Source organism: Zosterops lateralis (genome assembly GCF_965231275.1).
Source record: "Zosterops lateralis genome assembly, chromosome: 3".
In the NCBI taxonomy this organism is placed as follows: domain Eukaryota; kingdom Metazoa; phylum Chordata; class Aves; order Passeriformes; family Zosteropidae; genus Zosterops; species Zosterops lateralis.
The window spans coordinates 81,172,260-81,198,041 of record NC_139764.1 but is presented as its reverse complement, the minus strand read 5'-3'; the positions used below and the strand labels follow the sequence as shown (position 1 = coordinate 81,198,041).

At 35.4% G+C, this 25,782-nt stretch overlaps 1 protein-coding gene across 3 annotated transcripts in view; it reads right to left on the bottom strand.

Moving 5' to 3' along the window:
• The window catches only part of PHIP (PHIP subunit of CUL4-Ring ligase complex), a 108,959-nt gene that overhangs the window by 54,047 nt on the left and 29,130 nt on the right, over nt 1-25,782 (bottom strand). For all 3 annotated transcript variants that reach the window (XM_083858468.1, XM_083858467.1, XM_083858466.1), the window contains exons 10-15: nt 20,367-20,437; nt 19,508-19,608; nt 19,350-19,390; nt 18,125-18,223; nt 16,034-16,187; nt 14,926-15,060 (exon numbers count right to left, since the gene is read on the bottom strand). In XM_083858468.1, coding sequence (XP_083714594.1) covers nt 14,926-15,060; nt 16,034-16,187; nt 18,125-18,223; nt 19,350-19,390; nt 19,508-19,608; nt 20,367-20,437 — 601 coding nt within the window. The remainder of the gene's footprint in view (nt 1-14,925; nt 15,061-16,033; nt 16,188-18,124; nt 18,224-19,349; nt 19,391-19,507; nt 19,609-20,366; nt 20,438-25,782) is intronic.

The window sequence follows — 25,782 nt, the reverse complement described above, 5'->3', positions numbered from 1 at the left end:
TACTGCTAGATGGAAGTTACTTTAAAACAAAGCTTACTTTTTTAGCTATTCACTTTCCAGTGAATTTTGTAATAATGCTCATGAAAGATTCCAAATTGATAGCAGTAGAAATTGACAGACTTTATCCACAAAGCAGGCACAGTATAGGAAGTGAAAATAAAAGCTTCCCCTTGAAAGTCCTGCTAATGAGCCTAACCAGAGAGCTGGGCCCAATTCAGGGCTTAGTCACTGCACCCTTTCCATCCTCTGCCTTCTTGCTAAGCTACCCCAGTAGGTGTTCCACAACACCTGCCCCCTGGAAAACGCACTGACATAGACAACCCACATTACACAGCTTAGCAACTAATTTCTGTTTCTGGAATTCCTTCTCCTAAGTTATTGGATTGGGGAAGGAGTAAATTTGCGTAAAAACTCCACCTTTTATAGGAGAACTGCAAAGATTTTAAAAAAGGAATTTTTACCTGATACTCATTTTCTGTTTTCCAGTTCCATTAAGCCAGAACAAATGGGTTTTTGTTTTTCCCTGCAACCTGTCAATCAAGCAGAGGTGACCAATCACCACTCTGAATTTTCATGTCTTCAGCACCTCTTCAGAAAGCCCCTTTCTATTCTCCCCAGCAAAGCCCTTTTGCATTTCCTTTAAAGAGACACCAAACAATTTTTTTCCCCTAACTGTGGTAGGCCTATACGTTGCCAGGAAAGGGGAAAACAAAACGAAAAACAATTATATTCAGCCTTTGGACAGTAACCCTATGCACTTCTGCAGCACCTTCCAGAGGCCATCAGCATTATTTTAAAAAGATAACAAATTAAGCCTCAAAAATCCTGTGAGTTAGGTACTGTTTTCACTCTCTTACAGGCTGAGACAAAGGCGAGAATTCTAAATCTTTTCCCCACAGTCTTACAACACATCCACACCCCTGCAAACCCCTCGTGAGAGAGGCTGCTACATCTATTGCTTTCAGGTCTTTCTTAGTACAGGTAATTTCCCTAAAAGTCAAGTGAGTTTCTGGACTAGTGAAAGAGGAACATAAACCAATGCAAATTTTACATTCTATTTTGCCCATCATTCCAGAAGAACTGAACAGAAGTATCTCAGAAAGAGATGGAAAATAAAAACAGAACTTCAAGCAAGTGACACTAACATCACAACAGTCAGGAATGCAGAAATAATTTAGTCTAAGCAAGATCCAACTACCACAGTAAAGTTACAACTTTGTGCTGCTTTTTGCATATAGAAAGTTCACTATATTAAAGGGAGACAGTTTGGGAAAGCAGGTGGAAAGCAGACAGAATTTCAGCACAATAATAAGCTTTGCAGAAATAAAGTTAAAAATTGCAAAAGAAATATTTTATACATAGAGATTTATGTTCCCTTACCCTTCCTCCAACAAAGGAACCATCAGTGTCAAGCTTCCTAATGTTCAAGTCCTTCATAAATAGAATTTCAGGGTTCAGCCTAAGTTTTGAATACCTTTTGTTTTACAAGGAAAACAACATATGTGGGAAGAACTATTTGCTAACCATGGTGAGGGGAAAAATGAGAAACAGAAGGAAAAAAAAATCCAACTACTAAGATGATGGGGTTTTTAATCCTTTCTATCAAGAAATTGTTTGGATGGACTATTTTCAAGAAACCCCTGGAAATTAGAGTGTTAACTGGAAAACATCTTCTTATGTAAAGGAAAAGAAAAGTGTTCTACTATTTGGGGACAAGTACAGTGCAAATAGTTTTAATCTAAACGTGCCCAGAATCTGGTTTTAAAAAGTGCTTCTGGAAAGGGCAACTCTAAGACCTTTCAGTACAACCCTTCAAGTCTGAAGTACAAATACCTGGAAATAAAGATTCTTCTAAGAAAAAACCCTACTGTTGAGGATAACCTTCCAAGGTATAATTACTGTTCTAAATTAAAGAACCAAGTCAACCAGAGTGTGCTACCCGGTAGAATTTTCTTTTCAGTAAAACTATTTCAGGATTAATAAGTGACAACTTATAATAGAACTTTTTCCATAATAAAGCTATCATAGAGGCACTAGTCATTTAAATATTAAGTTGCAAAAAGAGAAGCTGTAGTAAATCAGTGAAGCTGTTACTTCAGCAGGCTAGATAAAGAATTTCAGCAAGAAGGAAGCTGCCTTTCCCTCTGCATCCCTTTTAAATCAAAGATGCAAGAACTACATAAAGATTGTATCCCAAGAAGATATAAAGCACTTATTCTGTCTGGAATCTTCTCCTGCTGCATATAAGGATATCAGTTGTGAAGGGATGAGAATGCTCACAAGTGCAGAAAAAGCACTGGTTAATTAAGAGCTGTCACAGAATGACAGAATTGTTTGGGTTGGAAAAGACTCTTAAGATCACATAGTTCCAACCCCCTGCCATGGGCAGGGATACCTTCTAGACCAGGTTGCTCAGAGCTCCATCCAACCTGGCCTTGTACACTTTTTCAGGGATGGGGAGTCCCCAGTTTCTCTTGGCATCCTGTTCCAGTGCTTCAACAAAGGCTGTGTCACAGCAAAAGGCTGTGAAAAGTGAATGTGTTAAGACACTCCTGGTAGTAAAGCAAGTAGCAAGGACTTTTCAGCTACAAATGGGGATGAACCAGTGATACTACACAATGAGGACTAAGTAAAGATTTTTTTTAAAACTCAGCTCCAAGAGTCCAATTTGCCCTTATTTTCACTAGCAGGAAACATGTGGATATTGGTATACCCTGAAGGGAAGAATGCTGATGAAATAAGAGAATGAAAAGTTGAAGACTCTTTTCCTCTCAATTTTGAGGAAAGTTGATCATTTGCCCCAAACCAGGGAGAATAGTTGTCAAGCTTGCAAAAAGCAATGTCTTAAATATGTAAAAATTACATAGTGAGCTCAGTAATAAGTCTTTTTGACCTGTTATCAATAGATAGTATGAAACAGCTAAATCTACTTTTCAAGAAGAGAATGTATAAGACATAGGAGAAAAAGAAAGTTAAAAAATTCAAATAAGATGAAAATTACTGAAGAGTAGAGAGTCCAAGAGAAATTTAACAGACTTTGTTTGGAAAAATAACATTTTTTCTAATGCCAAGAAAACATAATTCATTCAGCCTAGAATGATTCTAAAGGCATAATATGATATTTTAACTTAAATCAAATGATTGTGATTAGTAGGAGAAATGCAGAGTAGTTAAACTTTATAAAAGAATAACAGTTACTGATTCTGGAAAGACATACAGAGCTAAAAGGATGTTTTCACTAGAGTTTCTCAAGTCAGGCCTTTCGGTTAGTGACTAAAGAAAAAAGAGCCCTTTAATGAAATGAACATTAGGGAATCGTCCACTGAGAACAGATTTGGGATAGCATAAATGATATCAACTGAAGCAATTAAAAGCCAACAGGACAAAATGCAACAGAGCATGAACCTAATAAGATTATTAGAAATAACTTACTAACACATTTACTGCCAGAAAAAAAAAATGAAACTCAGTCTACATAAAATAACAGTACACATTTCTATAACATCTTCTAACACAAGTTACCAGCACAGTTTAAAAAAGAATTAAAAAAAAATAATTAAAAAAAATAAGTATCAGTGAACTAAAGCCTCTACTAGACAGAGGTAGAATCCATACTTCATGTTAAGGAACTGAAGCAAATAGCTGGAAACACTAGGAAAAAGACCACTGTGTATTATTTGCAATATATCACTTACAATGCAGCAAGAAAAAGAAAACTGCAATTCTAAACCATACCAGAAAGGCATCCAGAAAAGAAAGTGCATATGTGCTAGACAAATAGAGCAAAATCTTCCAAAGCAGTAGACATATTTTTTTGCTTCTAATGTTCAAGATAAGAGGAACAGCTACAGAGCCACTCATCATGATAACACAAAACCAAAGAGCTCAGCTTCCTTATATGAACACTAAGGAAATAGGACTATTTTGTATGACTGTACTAAAACACCTTTAGCAGGAAGAGAACTCCTATAATTAAAGACCTTAAAGATGATGAGAACTTCTCTACTTACATAGGAACAAACAAATAGTAGTTACAAGCAACATTCCAACTTGAAAACTGAAATTCAGATTCTAATGATCACAACAATGGTATGCTAGAACAAATTTCTAAAACTAGCAAAAAAGCAGCACTAATTGTTATTAAAACCTCTTTTATAAGTGATGAAACTACATCATAACTGTTCAATTCAAATCAGCCTCCAAGTATCTGGAAGATCCTTTCCATATTTGTACTCTCCTTTGCTATAAGGAATAATCTTCAATCATAGCATGCTTCCATAAGCTAAAAAACATCTACAGATTTTCAGCAAATTAAAGGAGGTTGCTACTCATTTGGAGGAGTGGAAAGCAGACTTACTTTTTAAGCCAGTTTATAAAAATAAAAATTAAAAAAAACCCAGATTTTCTACACTGCTTCCAGAGTAGAAACAAGAGATGAAATGATAGGAAGAAGATAAGAAGTAATTAAATTCAGAGTAACATATTTACTAAAAATGTTTCTTCCTACCAGCCAAGTCAGTTATTCACTCAGGGATGCTGCATGTGTCTTGAAAAATAAATCTATCAGTTAAAAGGTCTGATAGGTCACACACCCTGTGGATACCTGAAGATTTATAAAGTCTAGACATATAAATTATTTGCAGCTTTGCTGTTGTTGTTGTTAAAGATTTTTCTTAATATACATCCTGCAAACTCAGTAGTGGCTTTTCCTATTTGAACTATTAGAGCATTATGCTGGTTTTGTTCTCCAGAATCTGTTTCTCAGGATGTGCGGTTATACACTATTCAAAGGTGGAATCTCTCAAAAATTTCAAACTATTTCAGTAGGACTACAGACAAACTGATACAAAATAATGCATTCATAACCTTACCTAGGTCATTCTGTATTTCGCATAACTACAAAACCTGACCTAAAAATACAACCCCATATAATTTCACTGAATTTGAAAGACTTTGTGGAGGCCACAGCATAAGAAATACTGTGTTCACATCTCTAGTTTCCACTGGAAACTACAATACATTGCTCATATAAGCATGAGATGTGCCTTTTGGACATTAGTAAAAAAAAAATATCACTTTGTGTGGCAGAAAATCCACACACAGAGCATTCTGCTGAGGTATTCTAAATGAAACCTGATCTTTCACACTTGTTTTGGCGGGGACTTCCAATCTTTTGGTCTGTCATTTAGCCTAAAACTAATCAAGTAGTTGCTAACAAAGACCTATGTAAGCCTGATAGGTTTACTGTTTAAAAGAAAGGAAACAACGTTGTAAGTGATATGATAATGCTACCCATCCATGGCTTTAGAGTTTGCCAGTTTGCATTGAAAGTAGAAGTAAAAATAGAAAATAAGAAACCACACCACACAGATCAGTGGAAGAGCAGACTTCAGAAGATGGGGCAAGAAAAACATTAAGATACACAGACATAAGTAACCATAGCATAGGAACTGCCTGTAATGAAGTGTCCACTTAAAGCTAAAAATAAAGGACAGTCAACAACCAGCTCTCTGAAGGAGCAAGAGCACACAGAAAAATCCAATTGCAACTCAGTATTCTCTGCTTGATTGACAACTTGCAGGAAGAAACCCTTTTGACCTGAATCAGTTAATGCCATAAAACTGACAGCAAATTCTAAACAAAACAAGGATTAAACTGCACTAAAACATTTAAACAGTCATTAACAGGGAATGTGTGCCCAAATTCACAAAGACATCATTGCCATTATGAAATACATTCCTACTACGACCTCCATGGCATTTCTAATATTTTTGACTGATTTATATAAAAACATAAAACATGTCAAGAGGGCAGAGAGACTGGGCAAGGAGACAACCAACACATCACTGCACCCAGACAGTCTGAATCTTCAACCGTACTGCAGACTCCCCAACAATAGGATCAAAATTACACCCTCTACAATTTCCATTGAAGAAATCAGGAAAATGCTTGTAGCTTGCTTCAACTTGACCTTTTTATGGTCATGTTCTGTACATGACTTCTGTCACTGCTTATGCTAATAGCTTCAAATCAATATAAAACATATCCAAAGCTCTCAAAAGCTAAGAAAGTGTTTCTATTAAAATTTTTCAAAAGATACATTGTTTAAAAGTTGGAGAAAATGTTTAAGCTTAAAAAAGAATCATGCAACGCAACTACCATACATCCTAGAAAAGTAATTAAGGACCTGGAAAACGCATGGAACCAGGAATAGCACCAGACAACTTTACATTAGACAATCAGTTAGCTACAGACTTGGGGACAAAACACTTGGACATTATTTTCAGCCATTGTATTCCTTAATTTCTATGTAGTCATAACTTTCAATATTAACATCATTGTGTGAGAAGATTTTAGGGTTGAGCTTTTTTTTTGGGTTTGTGTGTTTTGATAGGGGTTTTTTTAATATATAATATATATTTAATATATAATGTAAAAATTTATCTGCACTTACACACATTTATTTATATCTGTCTTTGAAAAGGCATATATTCACCATAGTAACTTCACAAAGTGATTGTAAAACAAAATTAGCATGAATGTACTCACTTGCTTCAAAGCTTTCTCACTGGATGCACGGCAATACGCATTTTCAGTTTCAAAAACAAGTTTAATGTTTTAAACACAATTATTGCTTTGTAAATTATGTATCACTCCATTTCCTGATTTTATGCCAGCATATCTAAGTATTATCTGTTTCACTACTACATCATTTGAAATAAAAGCAGCATTTAGAGAGATATAACTATAATCATCACTTAACCAGATGAGCATGACCTTACAGGGTAGGTTAGTATTTGCTTGCTGATTCTACTGGTCCAGTTGTTTTCAAAGGCAATCAAATTAAATAAAAGAATTTCACAGATCACCTTCAAAACAACCCTATCAAATCAACTTTTTGTTTCTTCAGTCCAAGGCTTCTCTACAAAGAAGCAACCTGAAAAAGAAAACTAAAGACTGATTCAAGTCAGAGTTTTTCCTTTACTATAGCACAATTGTAAGAGCATGGGTCTTAACTTCAAGACTGGCCAGGAATTCAAGAGAACTAAAAATAAGTTTGTGAGTATTCACAAACAAGTTACATTCTCTTGATCATATGAAAGCATTCTTTGCTGCATAAGAAGCTAGAATGCAGTCAAATGAAAGCTACTACAGCAGAGCTAAAAGAAAATAAGGTTTTAATGAGCAGTCCTGCACCATTCCAAGATCCTTCCAACAGACCTTTTCTTCTACCTAGCTTTTGCAGTGGTAACCATTAGAAATATAGTCATGTTGCAACCCTTTAAGAGAAAGCAGGTGCTGGAGTCTTATCTTTCAAGTAAACACACAGATCTCCCAGTGAAGTAAATCTTTTGTTCTTCACAAACAGTATTTCAGGAATAACCAGAAATAACCACTACAGCTTTTCAAAAACATTTAGCAAAATTTATTTACACAACTATCTCACTTCATGTACCTGACATTGATGTAAAGAGATTAAAAATTTAGTTTACAATTAACTGATTTTTAAAGTACCAATATATAACCCTTTCTCTAAAAATTAGATAGCACTGAGAGAGACATTATGCATGTTTGTCTGAAAACTAAATAAACAAGCTGTAGTAAATTTTCCCCTTTGGGGTATATTCTCTTGAATTTGTGGTAAAACAATTACGTTAAGTCAGTCATGCTAAACATCTGGTCTTCATGTCTTGCTAAGAAATCTTGACCAGCTCTCTCAACCACAGCTCAGTATTTTCACCTTTCTGAAAACAAGCACTGAATCATCGAATTTGAGACTACATTAGAGAAGCCAACCCAAGCTAAGAGTCAAATTGGTAAGACAGGATAAGACATTCAAATTTTACAATTCTATAGTTGAAAGCAGAAGATGTTCATATTTTATAAATCTGTAGCTAAAAGGTTTGCAGAGTCATTAACAATTTTAGCTTTTTTAGCTTGCTGCAAAACTGAGCTTTTTTTTTTTTTGCCCCCCCCCTTGGATTTTTTTTTTTTTATTTTTGTTGGCTTGCAGTTTTTTCCTAAGGATTACTAACTTCTGCAGCACTTTCCTGACTCCAACCAAGAAGATAAGCTAAAAATCAGCCCTCAAAGTTTGTTATCTCTGATAAAGTAGCTTATACCTGTTGCACTTTATGTTCAACAACACATTTAAGTTCCTTAAAGACTTTTTCAGTACCAAGAACTTTAGACTTGCTATTCCCTATTAATACAGGTGTTAAAGAGAATGACTACATTTAAGTTTTGCTGTGGCAACATAATGCCAAGTCATAACTTTATCTTGCTGAAAGGGTCCATAACCATTTACATAAGGTTCCAGTAAGACGTTCCTTCATCCTTTCAGAAATAAGTTTCCTCTGCATTTCTCTTTTAGCTATCATGATTTTAATTTAGAAGAAAAAAAATCTAAAAAATAAATATATTTTTGTTAATGCAGTTAAATCCAGACTTTATCCTAAAATTTTAAGTAATCTGCTTCAGGGCTGACAATTTTAAAAGGAGTTGGACAAAAAAAAAAAAAAAAAAGTGATGCTAAATTTAAATGAAAATTGCAACAGCAAAACTTCAACCTATTAGAAAACTGTCAGTTTTAAATTATTCAGCTGCTTATACTGTACCTGCTTCAATATGGTTTCATGGGGAAAAACTATTCTAATCACACTAACCAAATCTTTGAATAAGCTATTACACCCTTTTTTTTTTAAATAAACGCAAAATGTGTAAATCCTTACTTTTTTTTTTTTTTTAAATGTTCATATTAAGGTTTAGGTTTCACAATCTGTTGAAAATTAAACCACATTGTAAAGAATATATGAAAATCACTCAAAGTCACAAGCTTTCTAGTTCTGGATACAATGTCTATTTACCTAAGATATTAGTAATGCATTTTAAATTAAAGTGTTGGACTATTCATCATTAACAGAAGACTGCCTAGAAACAAAGAAAGCAGCTGGGATTCTGATACAGAGATTTAGAGCAAAATATGCCCCTGTTAAAAAAAAAAAATTAAAAATAATTGTATTTTATTTTCTAGCACCTGTAAGAAGCTTCATCCTACCCTACACCAACTACAGCTATCAAAGACACTGTTGTCCTTCTAGGTCTCAGTGAAAGAGCATCCTATTTCCACGATCAGAGTTTTTCAAAAACAGCCAGAAAATGGAACCGTGGCCTGTATCTTCTCCAGTAGCAATGCAACAGGTATGCCAGCCTGCCCCTCAGGCCTTGCAATTTTAAAAGTTTATTCTGTTTTATTTCTTTGTCCTGACAATTTCCATAAAAGTAGGACAGAGGGCATAAGAACGACAAACACCAATTCAAGCACTAAGTGTAACCTCTGCTATTTTTGAACTACCAATATGGTTTCGAGGACAAACAGCACTTATTAAGTGAAGAGTAAGCATTTACACAGAGGAGAACAGTGGTGTTTCTGGGGGAGATTAAAGCTTTTCTTTCACAAACATAACTGAGTTACTTGTCATTTCAAAGGAAGCTGAAGGTGGGAAAGGGGAAGAGCAGGTTCAGTTAGAACTTTTTCTTCCTCCTCCTCCAAAAGAATCAGAAGGTTGCTTCAAATTACTAGTTTAGAGTTCAAATTGTAGTGCATTTCTGAAACATACCCTTGGTATTTCTATATGCTCTCATGAAAAGTGCTTTGGCATTGAGAAAAAGACTCATCATACAATTCTCAACAGGTAAGAGACATACATTGTGATGTATAAGTGTCCAAGGCTAAGGTGGCTTAGCCTTCCAGCAAGTCAGCTAGTCACAAAGGTAGGAGGATTTTGAAGTTCTTCATATCTGTGAATTTAACACCAAGTTGTATTTTTTTTCTTTTGTATCAGTATTTCAAAGCATTCCTCACAATACAATGGAAGAACTAAGGCCATCTTAGCCCCAAGTTTCAGAAGTACCACCCAGAGCGTGTTATGGGTACCCCAACAGACAACAGTGCTCAGAAACACTCTCTTAGCACTAAGGTAATGCCACAAGAATCAGTCCAAACAAACACTTCCCATCTGGGAATACATTAAGATTACAAATAACCAAAAGGCTGACCTTGACAGGCTGTCAGGCACACATGTCAGACATACGAAGCTGTAGACTGCCGGCTACAGCTGAGCCCGACTTCTCAAAGAAGCAACTCGCAATGAGAGTCAAGTAAGACAGAAGAACAACATCTAGCCATGAAAGATCTTTTGTTGTTTGTTCTCTTTGGGTATTGTTTTTTTGAAATCTGTTGTCCAGGAGAATTTTTTTTTTCTTTAAAGGCTTCGATATTCCTACTTGACTAATTTCTACAGTAAAGAAAGATTTTTTAAACATCATAAGGCTTATCTTTATCAATTAAAACACAGGCTTTCCTTTTCAGTAATTGCAATGTCTGCTTACAGAATCTGCCTAGTCAGATATCAGATTCAGGCAAAGCAATGACATTCAAAGATACAGTAAGAATTCCAGTGCTCTACAGTGACAAAAACTGTAAAAATGCCTGTTCTCCCCCCTAATCTTTCATTCTTGCAACAGTAGTATAGCTTCATACTTTCAAAAACATATTTTAATGTAACAGAAGTCACCTTATGTTTCTGCAACTCTTCATAAAGCTAAGCTATAAACCGAAGTACTAAAAGAAAAATAAAACAAATAAAAAAAGCCTCAAGCAAACACAGAGAAAGAACAGAACTGTAGGCCTGTACATATCCTAAAATCTTCAGGAAACTTCTTTTAATATTCTTTTACAGGGCAGCCCACTCATGGGACAAAAACTATCAGCTTTATCACAGGAGAAACCTATATTCAAAAGCCCCAGAAAAAAATGCTTTTTGCAAGCAGCCTGAGTCAGCAGAGCCCATCCCCATGAGGTACTGCTTAGAGGAGTAGTGCTTTAGCGAAACTGCCTAAAAATAACCATCAAAAAAATCCAACTGCCCAAAAATAACAAGTCCAAAAAATAACAATCAAGGGCAGCATCATAACACCACAAACCTATTTAGGGTCAGACTCAAGGAACACCAATATTTAATGTCTAAATTATATCACCAACAAAAACTCCATCACCAAACCAAACAAATACTCATGAATCCACCTGACATTACTGGACATCTCCAGTTAGATCTGAAATATTAAGTCCCTGTAGGTTTCTTTTTTTGCTTTCATATGCTCTCAACACTGAGAAACTTCTGTCTAAAGCCTGAGGGCTAAGCTGCAGCACACACCATCGAAGGGCCAACCCTGGCATTCCTAACAAACCAACAGCATCAGATCTATCGGGAAGTAACTTAGTGGGAATACCTGAAAGAAAACAAATGTTCTGACAAGAACTGAATGGTCTACACCTTCTGTTTATGACTGGACAGAATATTAATCCTGCAAACACAAAAGTTTGCCTGAAGGCAAAGAATTTCAACCACTTTCTAATTTACCTAGAACATGACTCGTATACCCAAGAAAACTAGCCAGTGTCTAACCCACAAGCTACAAATCCACATTTCTTAGTGGCACAGCTTGGGAAAATTGGGAAGAAGTCCTGTCTAGGGCATTTATAGCCAAGATGCTCTTCTGAGTAACTAACTGGCAAACACTGAGCTGAGTGCTTTACTACTGAGGATAGAACAGAATCTAGGTCTTCCATTTCCTCACTCTAACAAGCTAAGTTAATCCAAAACATTGAGTGCCACCTGCTCCTGTAGACTCTTTTAGGAAAGCAAGGACTTCCCTCATTTGCTGGGAAGGTGCCTTACCACACAAGGGATCCAGACACCTCATTGCAGCTTTGAGTAAGGAACTGGCATTTCAAATATATCTTTATGTACATCATCATGCAGCTGCTTTCACCAGACAGCCCACCATTCAGTGTATTTTTTTACCTGGATCATCCACCAAGAGACCTACAGCTCTTACACACTTCATCAAAATTAACTACAATTTAAACATTTACAAGAGTCTGTGCTGTTCTTCTGTAGCAACAACACTATTTTTGTGAAATATATAAGCTCTGAAACCATTAGCTAAAGGAACCACTTAAGATTTATTAGCCTGTTTCTTCAGAATGCTTCTTTGTACCTCAGGACTGGTGTGAATATGATACAGGCCAAAAACCAAATGTGTGTATGTCTACACGTGCAATTTAAAACCATTTTAGGACTTACTTGCTGAATCTCAAAATTGCCTAAAATGCTGTAATCATCTCACACTTGATACTTCTATGACAAATTTCACTCTGGCATATTAAATACACTCCCTGAGTGTAGCTGACTCAAGTCACTGAATTAAACCACTTCTGAATGTCCATGGACTCTGACACCAAGTTATGCAATAGCTACACAACTAGACCAAATGAAATGAAGACTACAGGTGAAAACATGAAATATATAAAGCATATATACTTACTGAGAGTAAACCATGTGACATTAATTTCTGAGACTGAGATTACTACTAATGACAAAAACCAAAATCTGGCAAACAGACCAAAGATGCTTCACAAATGGACCAAAAATGTTTCACACATACCAAAGATGCTTCAAATTAACCAAAACTACAATAGATTTAATAGCAAATCTTTGGTTTAAAATTCTGGGAAAGAATGTTCTTCAGGACCATCAAAGTCAGCTAGTGGGACCAAATTGCAACCAGAAAAGAACAAATAAATGGAGAAATCAAAGTTCAAGTTTAATACAAAACAAACAGTATTTTTGGTTACTATGATTTTCTTTGCAATCTCATAACCACTGACTGGATAAAAGAATTAAGTTTCAAACTGTTTGACACTGCTTGCTTCCTTTGGGGTTTGTTTTGGTTTTGAGTTGTTTTTTTCTGGGGGGAGGGCTGCTTGTTTGGTTAGATTTTGTTTTGGGATGGGTTTTTTGGTTGGTTTTTTTTATGTTGACAATGAAGTAATTTGGGGCAGGGTGGAAAGAAATTTAAAAATACCCAACTCTACTTTATGGATTTGCCACAAGGCTTTAGATGTACAAAGCAATCCATCTAGGATAGAAATACCTGACTGGACTAACATTAAGCCAACAGTCATCTCTGATTTTGCTAATTCAATCGATGCCCCCAAGGTCTGCAACAGTTTTTGAGGAACTCTTGTTATGAGAAAGCCACCAAGTGCTACTTCTGATACCACAGACCAGGCAATGACAATGAAAGATTCTCGAACTGTAAAACAGACATTTGCCATTTGATTTGCAGTTTATGAAACAGAGAAGACTGGCAGCTCTGTATGAATTCATTTACCCACTGTAGTAAACCAGAGAACACTTTACCTTTGCAGCTCTGCAGAAGTGACTGCACAATGTCCTCTGCCTGTCACCTATCACCTAAGGAAACCTCTATTTTCCACCCATATCTTTTGAAGCATCAAACACAGAAGACTGGCTGGTGAAATATTCAGTCCATAGAGAGATGGATACCTGGCTTAGATGGGGTAATTCTTTGGTTTGAGACAAACAGATTGCCAGATTTACAATTCTCCTCACCTCACACAGCAGGCAGACTTTCTCATAAAAGAAATTTCTAGCACAAAGCATAGATTACTAGCTGCTGAGATGTCCTGATTGTCTACAAATTTCTCTGACTCCAAAGATCTTAAAATGTGATCTAGTATGTGACTACTATCTTTTTTAGGTGTCTATGTTGCATGGCACTCTTGAAATAAATATTTCAGTCTTTCAGGATCTGCCTAATATCACAGGCCCCTGTAATTTAGATTCTGATAGCTCTTAAATGGACTTGGCTTAAAAAGAGCAGATGAGCTCACTCTTCTGACCTAAACTCCATGAAAAACATCATATGTCCATTGTAAATACAACTGGAAATGCAAGCTAACCATGCAATGAGAACATACACCTCAACTGACAGCAGTGAATAGCACCAAGTAATGAAGATTTGTTCTCATAGCTCCATTATGATTGTCTTGGATCCTTCATAAGCTCAGTTACAGAAATCACTGCAGAAAGAACACTACTCAACCTAGGCCATTGCTGAAGGAATCTTGGTTGCACTCTCTCTGTTTAAAATTGGCTGAAATTTCTCAAAGAGGTTATGAACTTTACTGTATTGCACATCTCAAAACCTTTCTTTAGGTCCAATGACCTTCCTAGCTCGAGTTCATTCCTAAATGTCCCTTATCTTTTTGTAAATAAGATAGGTCTCTTCAGATGATCTTCTTTATGCTGGTTTCCAAGACTGACATTCCACTACAGCTGAAGTCCATTTGCCTACTCTCAAGCATTCCAAATGACTGTGAATATTCTACGAGGGTTTTTTTATTTTTGTCCATGAGACAAAGTCCGAATTGCACAATACATCAATACATTTTGAGGAAAAAGATATATCCAAAGACCCATTTAATATTAAGAAACAGATGAAAATACCTATTGCATTCATCTTGCAGGAAAATTAGTGAAGTGCAGAACAGACCAAATTTGAAACCTGCATGTGGAGGAGCTCTACACAGAAGGACTGACAGTATTCCATCCAATGGACTAAGGCAACATACAACAACCTTGTATGAGATCAGGAGACTTCTGAACAGCTTTAGCCAGATTAAGAATTAGGAATGCAAAAATAAGCCAAGTTCTACCTTGGCTCCTCAGGCAGGAAAAAGAGCACTAAAGGAGGGTCTTTGTACCCTGTCTCTTATTCATGACTTCTGACAATGTAACTAACATTCCAATTTTGTGTGGATCAAGCATATAGAAATAAAGCACTATGAAATGCAGCCAAATAAACAAATTCTAACATTTTACAGATTTACTCTTTGCCCCACTGAATTGAAAAGGAATTTCTCGTGACTTCACCAGATGCAGGATCTTGCTCTATACATAAATCATACTTCAAGATGGCCTACATAAGAATGTACTAAAAGCAGAAGGTTTAGAATCATTGCTTTGGCATATCTGTATAAAGCACAGTAATTACCATGTTGAAGTAAGACCGGATTTTGACTCCTCTTGCCAAATCCCAAACTATGACATTTCCATCATGTCCAGCAGAGAAGAGAACTCTTGGATCAAACGGATGAGGTTCAAGCACAAACACTTCATCTTCATGTCCCTGAAAATAAAGACAAAGCAGAACGAAAAAGAGTATTGTCTCAAATACTTACCCAAGGATTCAACTGCCACTCAACTGTAACACTAGCAGCTGCCACATTAACCTATGAAAATACCCAACAAAAAACTACTTCATCCACACTTTTTTAGTTTTGGTACCAGTGGATTACACTCTTTTCTTTCTCGCTGCAATTTTACCTTCCTAAATAGTACATCAAGTATGCCACCTTCACAAGTAAGTCCCAATACTTTCACCAGAATTTTAAAAAGATTAGCGTCCAAAACACTCAGTATCTCGGGTCTTAATATTCCACAGATTGCCATTTTTATTCAGCAGAGTATCAGTTAGAAATTTAAACTCATAAAGAATGAAATATATAACTTAAAGTTAGAGAACAACATCTTCAAAATTAATGCTGTATTTTAGAGATTTGCTTAAATTATTTCCATCTCTAAGCGGAGTATCAAGGTTAACCTAGTTAGCCATTTTCTCAATTACAAAAGAAGTGTCAGACATTAGTAAAACTGTTGATTTGTTTTAGCTAGAAGACTATTTTTTTGTACTCATGGAATGATCAGGTTGCAGAAGTGTCTCTGGTTAAAAGAGGGTAAATTTACCCATTAACAGTATTTCAAAACATCAGATTAAATAAAGATTAAAAACTCAACAATTTCCTTCTCTCCTTCAGGATAGAACTCCATTAAAAAAAAAAAAAAAAAAAAAAAAAAAAAAAAAACCACACCACCAAAATGTCCAAAATTAGTTTCAGACAGCTTGAACAGCAGTCATTATTTGCAACTTTAAGTTTTTATTTTCTAATAAGCAGTTGTTAGACATCTCTATTACACTTCAATTATCTTTAAACATTTTTCATGGCAGTTTTCAGACAGGAAAAAACGTATAAGGAAGAATGTTGATGATGTATAAACAAATTTTGCATTCAAGATTGATAAATCAAGATGGTACACCTTACCATGAGAATGTGAATGAGCTGGCCAGTGAAAGAATTCCAGACTTTCAGAGTCATATTATTAACTGCAGTTATAACAGAATTGTCATGACGGTCCCATGCCACCATGGTCACTTTCAGCTTTGTGATTTTATCTTCAACTCCTTGAAAACTTTGTCTAAAACAAGAGTAAAAAAATTCAGTGTAATTCTACCTTGCCAAAATAGTTCAACACTACTAACATGAGAAAATACTTCTGTATTTTGCTGTATTTTTAAGAACATTTTTTCAACAAAACAGAGAAATTAAAGATGTCTTCTATAATGTAGCACATGCAATCAGAAAGAATTGTCGACACTTAAACAATGACTAAGGGATCTTCCAGGAAATGCCCTCTGATACATGACTTAACTTACTTAATTTTTTTTGTGACATCTAAAGAAAAAAAAAAATCTAAATTAATCAACCAAGTAACAGTACATTGTCCAAAAGAATTTTTTAATAAGTAGCTCTCAATACGAAGAGAAGTATTCTATATATTTAAATTATCTAAATTCTCAGGCAATATTGAGTACTACACATTATCCTGACATCACTTTACTATTGGTAATAATGGCACTTAATCTTGCATGAAACCCAAACAACAGTAATCTATAATATAATCTATCAGAATACTCAGAAATTACGTTTTTGGCAGTGTGATTTAAAGACTAATCACCCTTGAATTCTCTAGCACATTTACTTCTATGGAAACATCAACTAAACGCAACAATAGCATATTACCACTAAGTATGCAGAAATACAGAATACAGAATCTTCCATACAGTAAGCATTAAAACACATTGCACAATAGTATGTATTGTAAAACTCAATAATAGAAAATGTAGTTAAAGCTATATTCCCTTCTAGATTCAATGCAGAACCCAGGAGGCTTTATAAGCTGAATTTACTCTTCCCTTTCAGTGCAGGGATTTCATTTTCTTTGATAAAACTGTTCTTTTGCAGAAAAGATCAAATTTGGAACTGCACTTACTCCTCTCATCATAAGGATAAAACAGAATTCTGCTATAGGTGCTTTACCAAAATAAGCATTTCAGTTTCTCAGACAAATTCAGCATTTATGACCACAATGAAGAAGAATCCATTCCTCATTTGCCCAGTATCAGTTAAAATTTGAGAATTTTTACTGAGAGTAACTCAGTCTGTTATCGAAGTACCAGTGTTTATACACTCTTGTCCAATAGTTTGATACCTATATTTTGTTGCATCTGTCTGTAATTGACAAGATAATGTCTGATCTAAACATCTAACTAAATTACAGCTTATTTAACCTTCTCTTCCGTCCCTCTCTTGGTCTTCCAGATATCTTTCAACAGATTACTCCTGAAACCATTATAGGTTTCTTTTTGTACTAAATATCCTTCAAAGCACTCAGTATGAACAGTAAGGGGAAAAAGGTTTATCCCTTAAATCTTTTTAATTTATGTCAACTGGAAAACATCTTCATCCCAAAATAAAAAAGGTGCAACCCACAATTCCTACTGCGTCATTCTTCATCTTCAAGCCTCTTTTGTTGCTTGTTCTAGTGTACAGAAGTCTCCCATACCTACAAACTCTTGTAAACTCTCAGATTGTTTTAACGAATTACAGAGCCAGCAATTTCTTTGCTCTGGTATGTCATATGAAAAGGACCCAATAATGCTCTTCTGGCATGCACATTCTACAATATCTGTAAATATTGCTAAAATGCAAACAGTCTCAAGAAGAGTTCTGCCCTGATTTTTTTTCTCCAGAAATAAATGTCTATGTAAAAAAAAAAATATACATTTGACCTTCAATGGGTTTTTATTATCTTGTTTCTTTTAATCTAATCAAAATACTAGTGGCACTATTATCAGGACAAGCTAATTTCCACAGCTGGATATGTGGTCAAATATTTATTTTTATTTGATTTCAAGAGCTAGGTAAGCATACTGTGCATTTAAGCAATAATAATTTAAGCATTCTCTTTTTATTTTCTCTCACTGTCTTGGTAAAAAAATTTTTAGTAAGTCAGCAAATTATAACAAAGGCTCTTAAGAACTCTATGATAGCAGAATATTTTACATCACTTACCCTGCTGGGCGAGTAGCCATGTCTAACAAAATGCTCTTCCATTCCCTTCGCTTAAATTGCCAGATTCGTGCTGTTCCATCACGGCTTCCACTCACAAATCTAACACAAAGGGGGGGAAAAGTTACTCAGAGATCAAAGGCAGATCTGTACAGAAAAGACATCTGAAAATTAAAGTCACAGAATTTCGAATTCAAAAACAGAAAGTATGAGTAAGAAGTCCAAACAGTGCCAGAATGCTGTACAAGTGGCTTGAGGTTAAAAACACTTCCTATACCAGCAAAAAAATTGAAAGCCTCCAAAAATTCAAACATGCTTTCCTATCCTGAGCCCCTTCCAAACTAACTGTTCCTTTGGGTACCTTGCTGAGTACTAACTAACCTTTGGGTACCTTGCTGAGTTATGACACTGCAATGACAGAGGGACACCACAACCCAACGAACATTCCAATGGACTGACCTATCACACCAGGTCAAGAGGAGAGCCCTATCAGTAAAGTACAGACATGATTTAAAACAAAACCTATTCCAAATTAAGTTACCATTATATACTGAGTTAAGTGTTATGATGTTTATATGTTATATGATTGTTTATATGAAGAAGTGTTTCCCAGCCTGAGTTTCTCTCCCACCCTTTTCTTCCTCTTTTTAGGTTCAAGGCTAGGAGGAGGAGAAAGCAGTGGGTGAAGCTTGGTTTACAAGTATTTGTATCATGATATGTGTACATCTGAACATCAAGTAAGTGAAAGTGTTGGATGCTTCATAATAAAACAAACTCTTTTCTTTAACATCCTTCATATCCAACATCCAGAACTTAAAGGAAATATTTTAAAAAGCATTAGGCTAGCTAAACAAAACATTGTTAGATCTAGTTTGATAATTTCTCTGTATGCAGCAGTCACTTAACTGAAAACAGGTTTACACATTAAAATATACCTAAAAGTACATGTATTTGATATGTGAATATATACACACACATATTTCTTGGGAAGAAGTTTCAAGTATTTTTACACCCATAATTTTAGCAAATTCAAAATACTTCAATCATTACAATGAAAACAACTGTGAAACTAAACAGTACCATTAAAAAGAAACAGTGAGATTCCAATAGTTACAGACGATTTACTAGATGAAACTCAAAACAAAGCTTTTTTTAATAACTACCTGTGGAAACTGGTATTTAAAAATGTCTACAAGGTCAAAAAGCTAGCTCTGAATAGTGTGCTTACCTGCTACTACTATTAGAAAACTGAATGCTGTCAACTTTGTCCTATATAAAAAAAAAGCAGAAAAAGAAAAAAGAAATCAAATTTCTCCAAATTATCCCCTTATATCCAAATTATTACTTTAATCAAGTACATATGTAATTTTAAAAAAATGTATTTACAGTATGAAACTCCAACTCTGATATCTTCTCTGGCTGACCTGATCCAAAGAAATAAACCCTAATGATGTGATCTGTACTCCCAGTGGCCAAAAACATTCCACCTGAGAAAAACAAACAGATAAGTCTTAAAAAAAAGGGCAATCTACTGTTATTACAGTATTTTCAAAGGGATGTAACATCAAATATTTCAATTTATTCTCTGAAATTTATAGCTGTATATCTCATTTCATCTATGCCTGTAACTGACCTTTAAGTCAAAATAAGATTTAGCAGCTCCAAAGTTTAACTAGAGCTGAATTACATCACACTTGCTGTCAGTAAATGTGCATCAGTAGATGTATCAGAAAGATTAGCTAACCAGAGTAATTTGCTTACAACTAAGCCCTTAGAAGCCTCTCTCTTTAAAAAAAAAAATCAAATGGAATAAGAACTCCAGTATATTTTGATATTTCATTCAATTATTTAGGTAGCATTCTTCAGTTACCAGCTCTAGAATCAATGAAACCCAGACCGTGAGAACTCTGTAATCACCCCTTCCCCATACATTACTGCTCAGATAAAGCTGACTCTGCGAATTATTCTGATTAAAAGGTAGATATCTATCTTGTCCTGAAAAGACTTGCAGTCAGAAGAGACTTATTTACAAGATTTCATGTTTAACTGTTTCTAAGAATTTCTGTAGCAGCAAGTATTAATGCATAAATTCTAAATTTCTATTTAAAATATTTGGAGTTTTTTAATAGCCACTTAAATACCCTATTAAAAAGAAATATTCTACAGTAACCGTACTGTACTTTACTTTACACTTCAAATTACTTCTTACATTGACGCAAAGAGGAGGAAAACAAAAGTCTTTTACCAGCACTAAAAGAAGAACAGATCATTTGGACTCCAGGCCGAGGACGTTCTGTAAACTTCGTTGGCCTCGGACTACAAATTCAAAAAAAAAAAAATCAGTTAAATAATTTCCTAATAAGATTTCAAAAAATAAGTCAGTATCTTAGACATAAAGGACAGAAGGATAAAATTAAATATGAAGGAACAGATGGCTGCCCATTTATAAACAATTTTGTGTGACTATGCTTCATGATCTGATCTTTAGGAAACTAAGATATCCAGATGGACTAAGTAATCCATGCATCAAGGAGAGTTGTAACATAACTTAAATCCCATTCCCTTCTAAATAGTGCAATTCAAAAACACTCTCTTCAAGTTATCAGCAGGTCAGAACAGAGCCCGTTTCCCATGATGTTCAGTTTTAAACTGCTCGGTGTACTGGTTTTCTCCTGTGGCACACGCTTGCTTTTACAAGAGAGAAACAGACCTGGGTGTTTCTTTACATACAAGGATATCAAAGAAATTCAAAGAAATTTAGAGTCTTTCACAGTATTAAAATATAAGTTTCTTCAAATGACACATATTCCTTGTAGGCCAGCTTCAAACAGTACCCAAAATGTCAGGACAATACTTAGAAGTTTGTAAGGGATTTTACTTTATGGCCCTTACTTTTCTCTCGCCATTTCAGAATGTGATGTGCAAGCAAAACTAAAGCTTCTGTGGATCTGGCTCTTTAAGGATGTGTAAAACCAAAACAAATCAGATCAAGTTCTTCAATCATTATTTCAATTCTGTTCATGCATTACAGCAACCTCAAATCAGTAGGTGGTCTTGCACAGTATGCCATCTGCAATCTTCCCTCAAAGAATTAACTTACGAGAGAACAGCAGCACTACACCCACGAGTGTCATCACTAAAGATTTGCTCTAACATGAAAGAATGCATATTCAGAACTTAGCCAAAATGTTCTCTTTTAAAAGCAAAATGGCCTGTATAATTCATCTCACCTGAAGGCAGATGCATAAGAGATCTTTCTCCACTAATCAGTTATTGCCATCTCAAAGAAAGTAATAAGCATTAAACTTTGGTGATGTTTATGCATAAAACAAAGTAATTAACATCAGCAATATCAGTTAAGAAATCTTCCTCCAAATTATCCATTCAGTATAGGCTGTGTCTGTGACCTTTCCTGCAGGAGTTTTAAGGTGACTCCCTGCAGATTTGTGACAAGGAAGCTTCACAAGATACACTAAACAAGAGAAAGATCTTTTTTATTAAACAGTTGAAATGCTCCTTAACTGAGACACTAACAAGAACTATCAGACAATTTAATATGCAGTTTATATCATTTGGAACAAATGTAAATAGATAAATAGGCTGTTTTCTTCCACTGTTGTTTGTGAACTCTGGCTTTGGAGTTAGGACAGCTGCAAATTACAGCAAGCATGCACTTACATTCTAGTTCAGATAACCAAATTAAATTCTCAAACTTATGTCTCTCCAATGTGTGCTATTTTGGGCATTAGGAGACAAGAGAATACAGCACTCTTCTACAATTGAGCAGATTGCAAAATAAGTTGGGCAATCAGTATTTTTGTGAAGCGTGGGAAGGGGACAAAAGCTGGTTCTCTCCAGGACAGTGTTTCACTTTCCATATATTTTCAATGCATTTATTAAATGCTTTATTCATTTATTAATCTAATCTGCAGACCAGCCTAACTCTGGTCATATAGTAGTTAAAGCAAGACGTCTTCACAGAAAACAGATGTGTGATATAACCTCTCTAACTTCAGTCTTTGCTCACAAGTTAATGAAAAAGGTTCAGCATATCTGAATTCTGATATGACCAACCCCTTTAACATCAAATGCCTTCTGCATAAGAAAGTAAATAGGAAGTATCACATCACACTGATGATAACTGAGAAATCAGTTATGCAGTTATCAGTTTCCTTGTCCAAAACAGGAATGTCAAAATCAGCATGTGTTTTTCCTGAGTTTTTTTTTCATTCTTGTTAGAATTATGGGAGAAAAAATAGATTAGAAGAAATGCAATACACTATTTAAATCTGTGAGACAGTTCCTCTGGCTTGCTCATATGGTCTGTCAGTAACAGGCTAACACTGGAAACTTGTGATGCAAAGAGGTGGCAGAAGGAAAATGAAAACTCAGTGTCCTCCTCAGAAAAGATTTATAGGCAAATATTTCACAGTGCAACTAATTTAACTGTGATGTACTGACCAGTTGTAATAACTTTCCCTTAAACTTGAATTAAGCACATCATTCTTCAATTTCTGATGAGGCAGACTTTCTCACTCCTCCCTCCTGTAAAGTGATGCAGGATCTAACTCCTGTGTTTATTCTTATCAACCGGAATAGTAGAAGACAACTAAATCCAGGGTAAAACTCAATTGCCTAAATTTTCAGTTGTTTTCCTATCTTGTTTGAGCTACATTCTGTGAATTCCTTGCCTGCAGCAAGTCCTCCTCTCTTTGGAAACCGAATTAATCTACCTGGAATATTGCTGCCTTTAGACATGCATGGTAGCTTCCATAAATACCTTCAAGGAAAGAAGAGGAGCACACAGGTGCCCCTATAACACTAGGAACATGCATCCACACTAGTCACAGAACCACGTGAAGAAGGTTGCTCACTTTCCTTTGAACAACATGAGAATTTTGTGGTCAGCTGTGCCAATGTCTCTTTCATCCTATGACACTAAATCTACTGTAATGTGTCCTTTTGCAGTTCAGCAAAACAGAGGTGTCACCAACATCTCTGGACTGGATCATACGTCTGACCCAAAACAAGAACATGCCTCAATTAACGAGGTTATAAAACAATAGGAGACCAACATGAGAAACGCCTAATTTCAGACATACTATTAATTAAATAGTATTAACTGCAGTAGAGTTGTTGGCAAAGCTGAGTTACAAGTTTTTCGCAATCTGAGAATGAAACAAAATAACTATTTGCAGAGATAAGAAAAAAAAAAAAACCAAAACAGAAAATAGCACTCAGTGTAGTTCAGAACAAAACTCATTTTTGAGAGCACACTGAACACAATACCAACTCTGCTTTTCCCTTATTACATGAAAAAGTTCAGCAAAGTACTAATGGCACTGCCAATCATCTTGAAATGACAATTAACCACATCATCATCATCAGGCTGCTCACTACCAGGCTGTGCAAGTAGTATTGCATACAAAGAGCAGGGGTGGGATATATAGATTCTTTTTTTTCTTTTAAGTAGCTAAAATTTCAAGACTTTATTGCCCATCCCCATTTGAAGCATTGGATAATTTAATAACATGCTTTCATCACTGATAGAAATTGCTTTCTTGTAGAGCAGGCTGCAGTCAAGCTCAGTAGGAACATGAAATCAAGTTCTAACTTCAGCATGTTACAACATGTTCCTCCTGAACTACTCTGAACTCTTGGTCTCACTTGAAAGCTCCACTTTCTTCTTCCTGGGCTGGGTGATGTACTAGAACCAAGATACAGGGCAGCAAGCTCAGAGGCTGACCAACCAAGGTAAAAGATCTTATTGTCCCTGCCAGCTTTCCTCCTCTTTAGAAATACTGAACAGAAGCAAGCCTGTATTTTTTACTACACGGATAAATGGAAGGATAAACTTCCCACCTCACCAGCAATATTTTCTTCCAGATGGCCTACAATGTCATATATTTTTAATATAACTTTAAAAGAGGCCTTATGACAAAAATTAACAGGCATCTTTCTTTCCTTTGATGCTCGTATATTGCTAGTACTTGTTTTCCCCCTGCACATAATTGAATGGGTGTAGAGGGAACCTGACAAGCTTCCACAGCTCTGAAAGGGGAACCACATCCAAGTGTGTACAGAAGTGCAATCACCTCATTGAAAACTGTTATGACAATATATACCCATTGCTGAGATGCACTGGCCATGCAACGCAGCCTTCTTGTGGAAAATTACACTGGATTGCAAGTTTCCCAGTATAATTTATTTTGGTTTACCAGAATAATCATGAAAAGTTAGAAAAGTTTACAGCATAGCACACTGAGTAAACCTTCCCCTAAGTAACAAGTTCCCTGAGCTAGTATACTGTGCAATTCAGGAAATTAAGACAATATCACAAGTGGCATACAGTTATATTCCAGTTCCAAAAGACATACCTGTTTCTTATTTAGACATTTTTATCAAGTTTTAGTTTGGATTTAAAAGCATCAATTATTTCAAATATATTACAGCTCCACTAAGCTTAAACAAAGACTTAAAAGAAGAAAAAGCACACAGTGATGCCTTTTAATCTTCATATAATGCATGGCAAAGAGTTTTGTAACTCAGTTGTATGTTTCATAAAGAACCATCTTCTTCCAATTTGAAAACTGATACTTTCATTTGATACCTTCTAGAACCATAAGGGCCCACAATCAATTCCTCATTATATTCCCTCTTCAATACACTAATGACTGTACATGACTCATCATACATGTATTTGTTTTTTTCCAAACTGAAAAAATACAGCTTAATGGCTTCCTCTCTCGTCTCAAACTGAACATAAAAAGTATTTCCAAAACAGAAGGTAACAGCAGTAGAAAAATTCCAGTCTCAAAATTTAATCTGCACTCCTTTGTTAAGCAACACGAGTCACTGGCGTGACTTACATTACCAAACCACTTCCTTGCTGTGCTGCACAAGACACTTGAACTGATCTGTTTTCTCTATGACCCTGTCTAATCACTTCTCTTGAAATTACTTCTACATGAAAGCATTCCTCAAGTATCTTCTATTATTTTAATATTTGTTGAGCACATCTCACTAAAAAAATTTATTCTACAATTATACATCACCATGGAAAGGCATTAGTTGGGAATCCCCTATCATAACCAGCGCCAATTTTCTCCCTAAGTTTTATCTCAAGACAAATCCCATCCAACTCCATGATTCATTCAAACTTTCATCATTTCTAAACATTCATCTCCCAGCTTATACATTATAACCTATCTAACCCTCAAGGATTCACTATTTTCTAATGACAGAATTAGTTTCAAAAATCAATTCCATAGACTAAAACTTTACTTGAGAAAAGAAGAAAAGAAAGAAAAAAATATGTGGGCTCAAAAGGTTTACCGATCAGACTGATTTCATTTTGTCAACAAGAGCTCAGACTTAGGAAGCCTTAAGAAAAATAACGTGGTGGTAACTCCTTTTCTTCACACAAAAATAAGCATGTAAGCTATCTCCTCCTCCTGTCCTCAGTAAAAAAAGGGAGTCTAAATTTGATCACAGCATGCAGCAGAGGAGTAACAACCTGAGACACACATTCATTTATAGTACCAAAAGAAAGACAAAACATCCAGAGAATATCAAAATAGTTGAAGCCCAAACAACTAGCAAAGTACTAGCAAATGTGCCTGCATAACCTCAGCACACTGAAAGAATAAGATTTTAGCAGG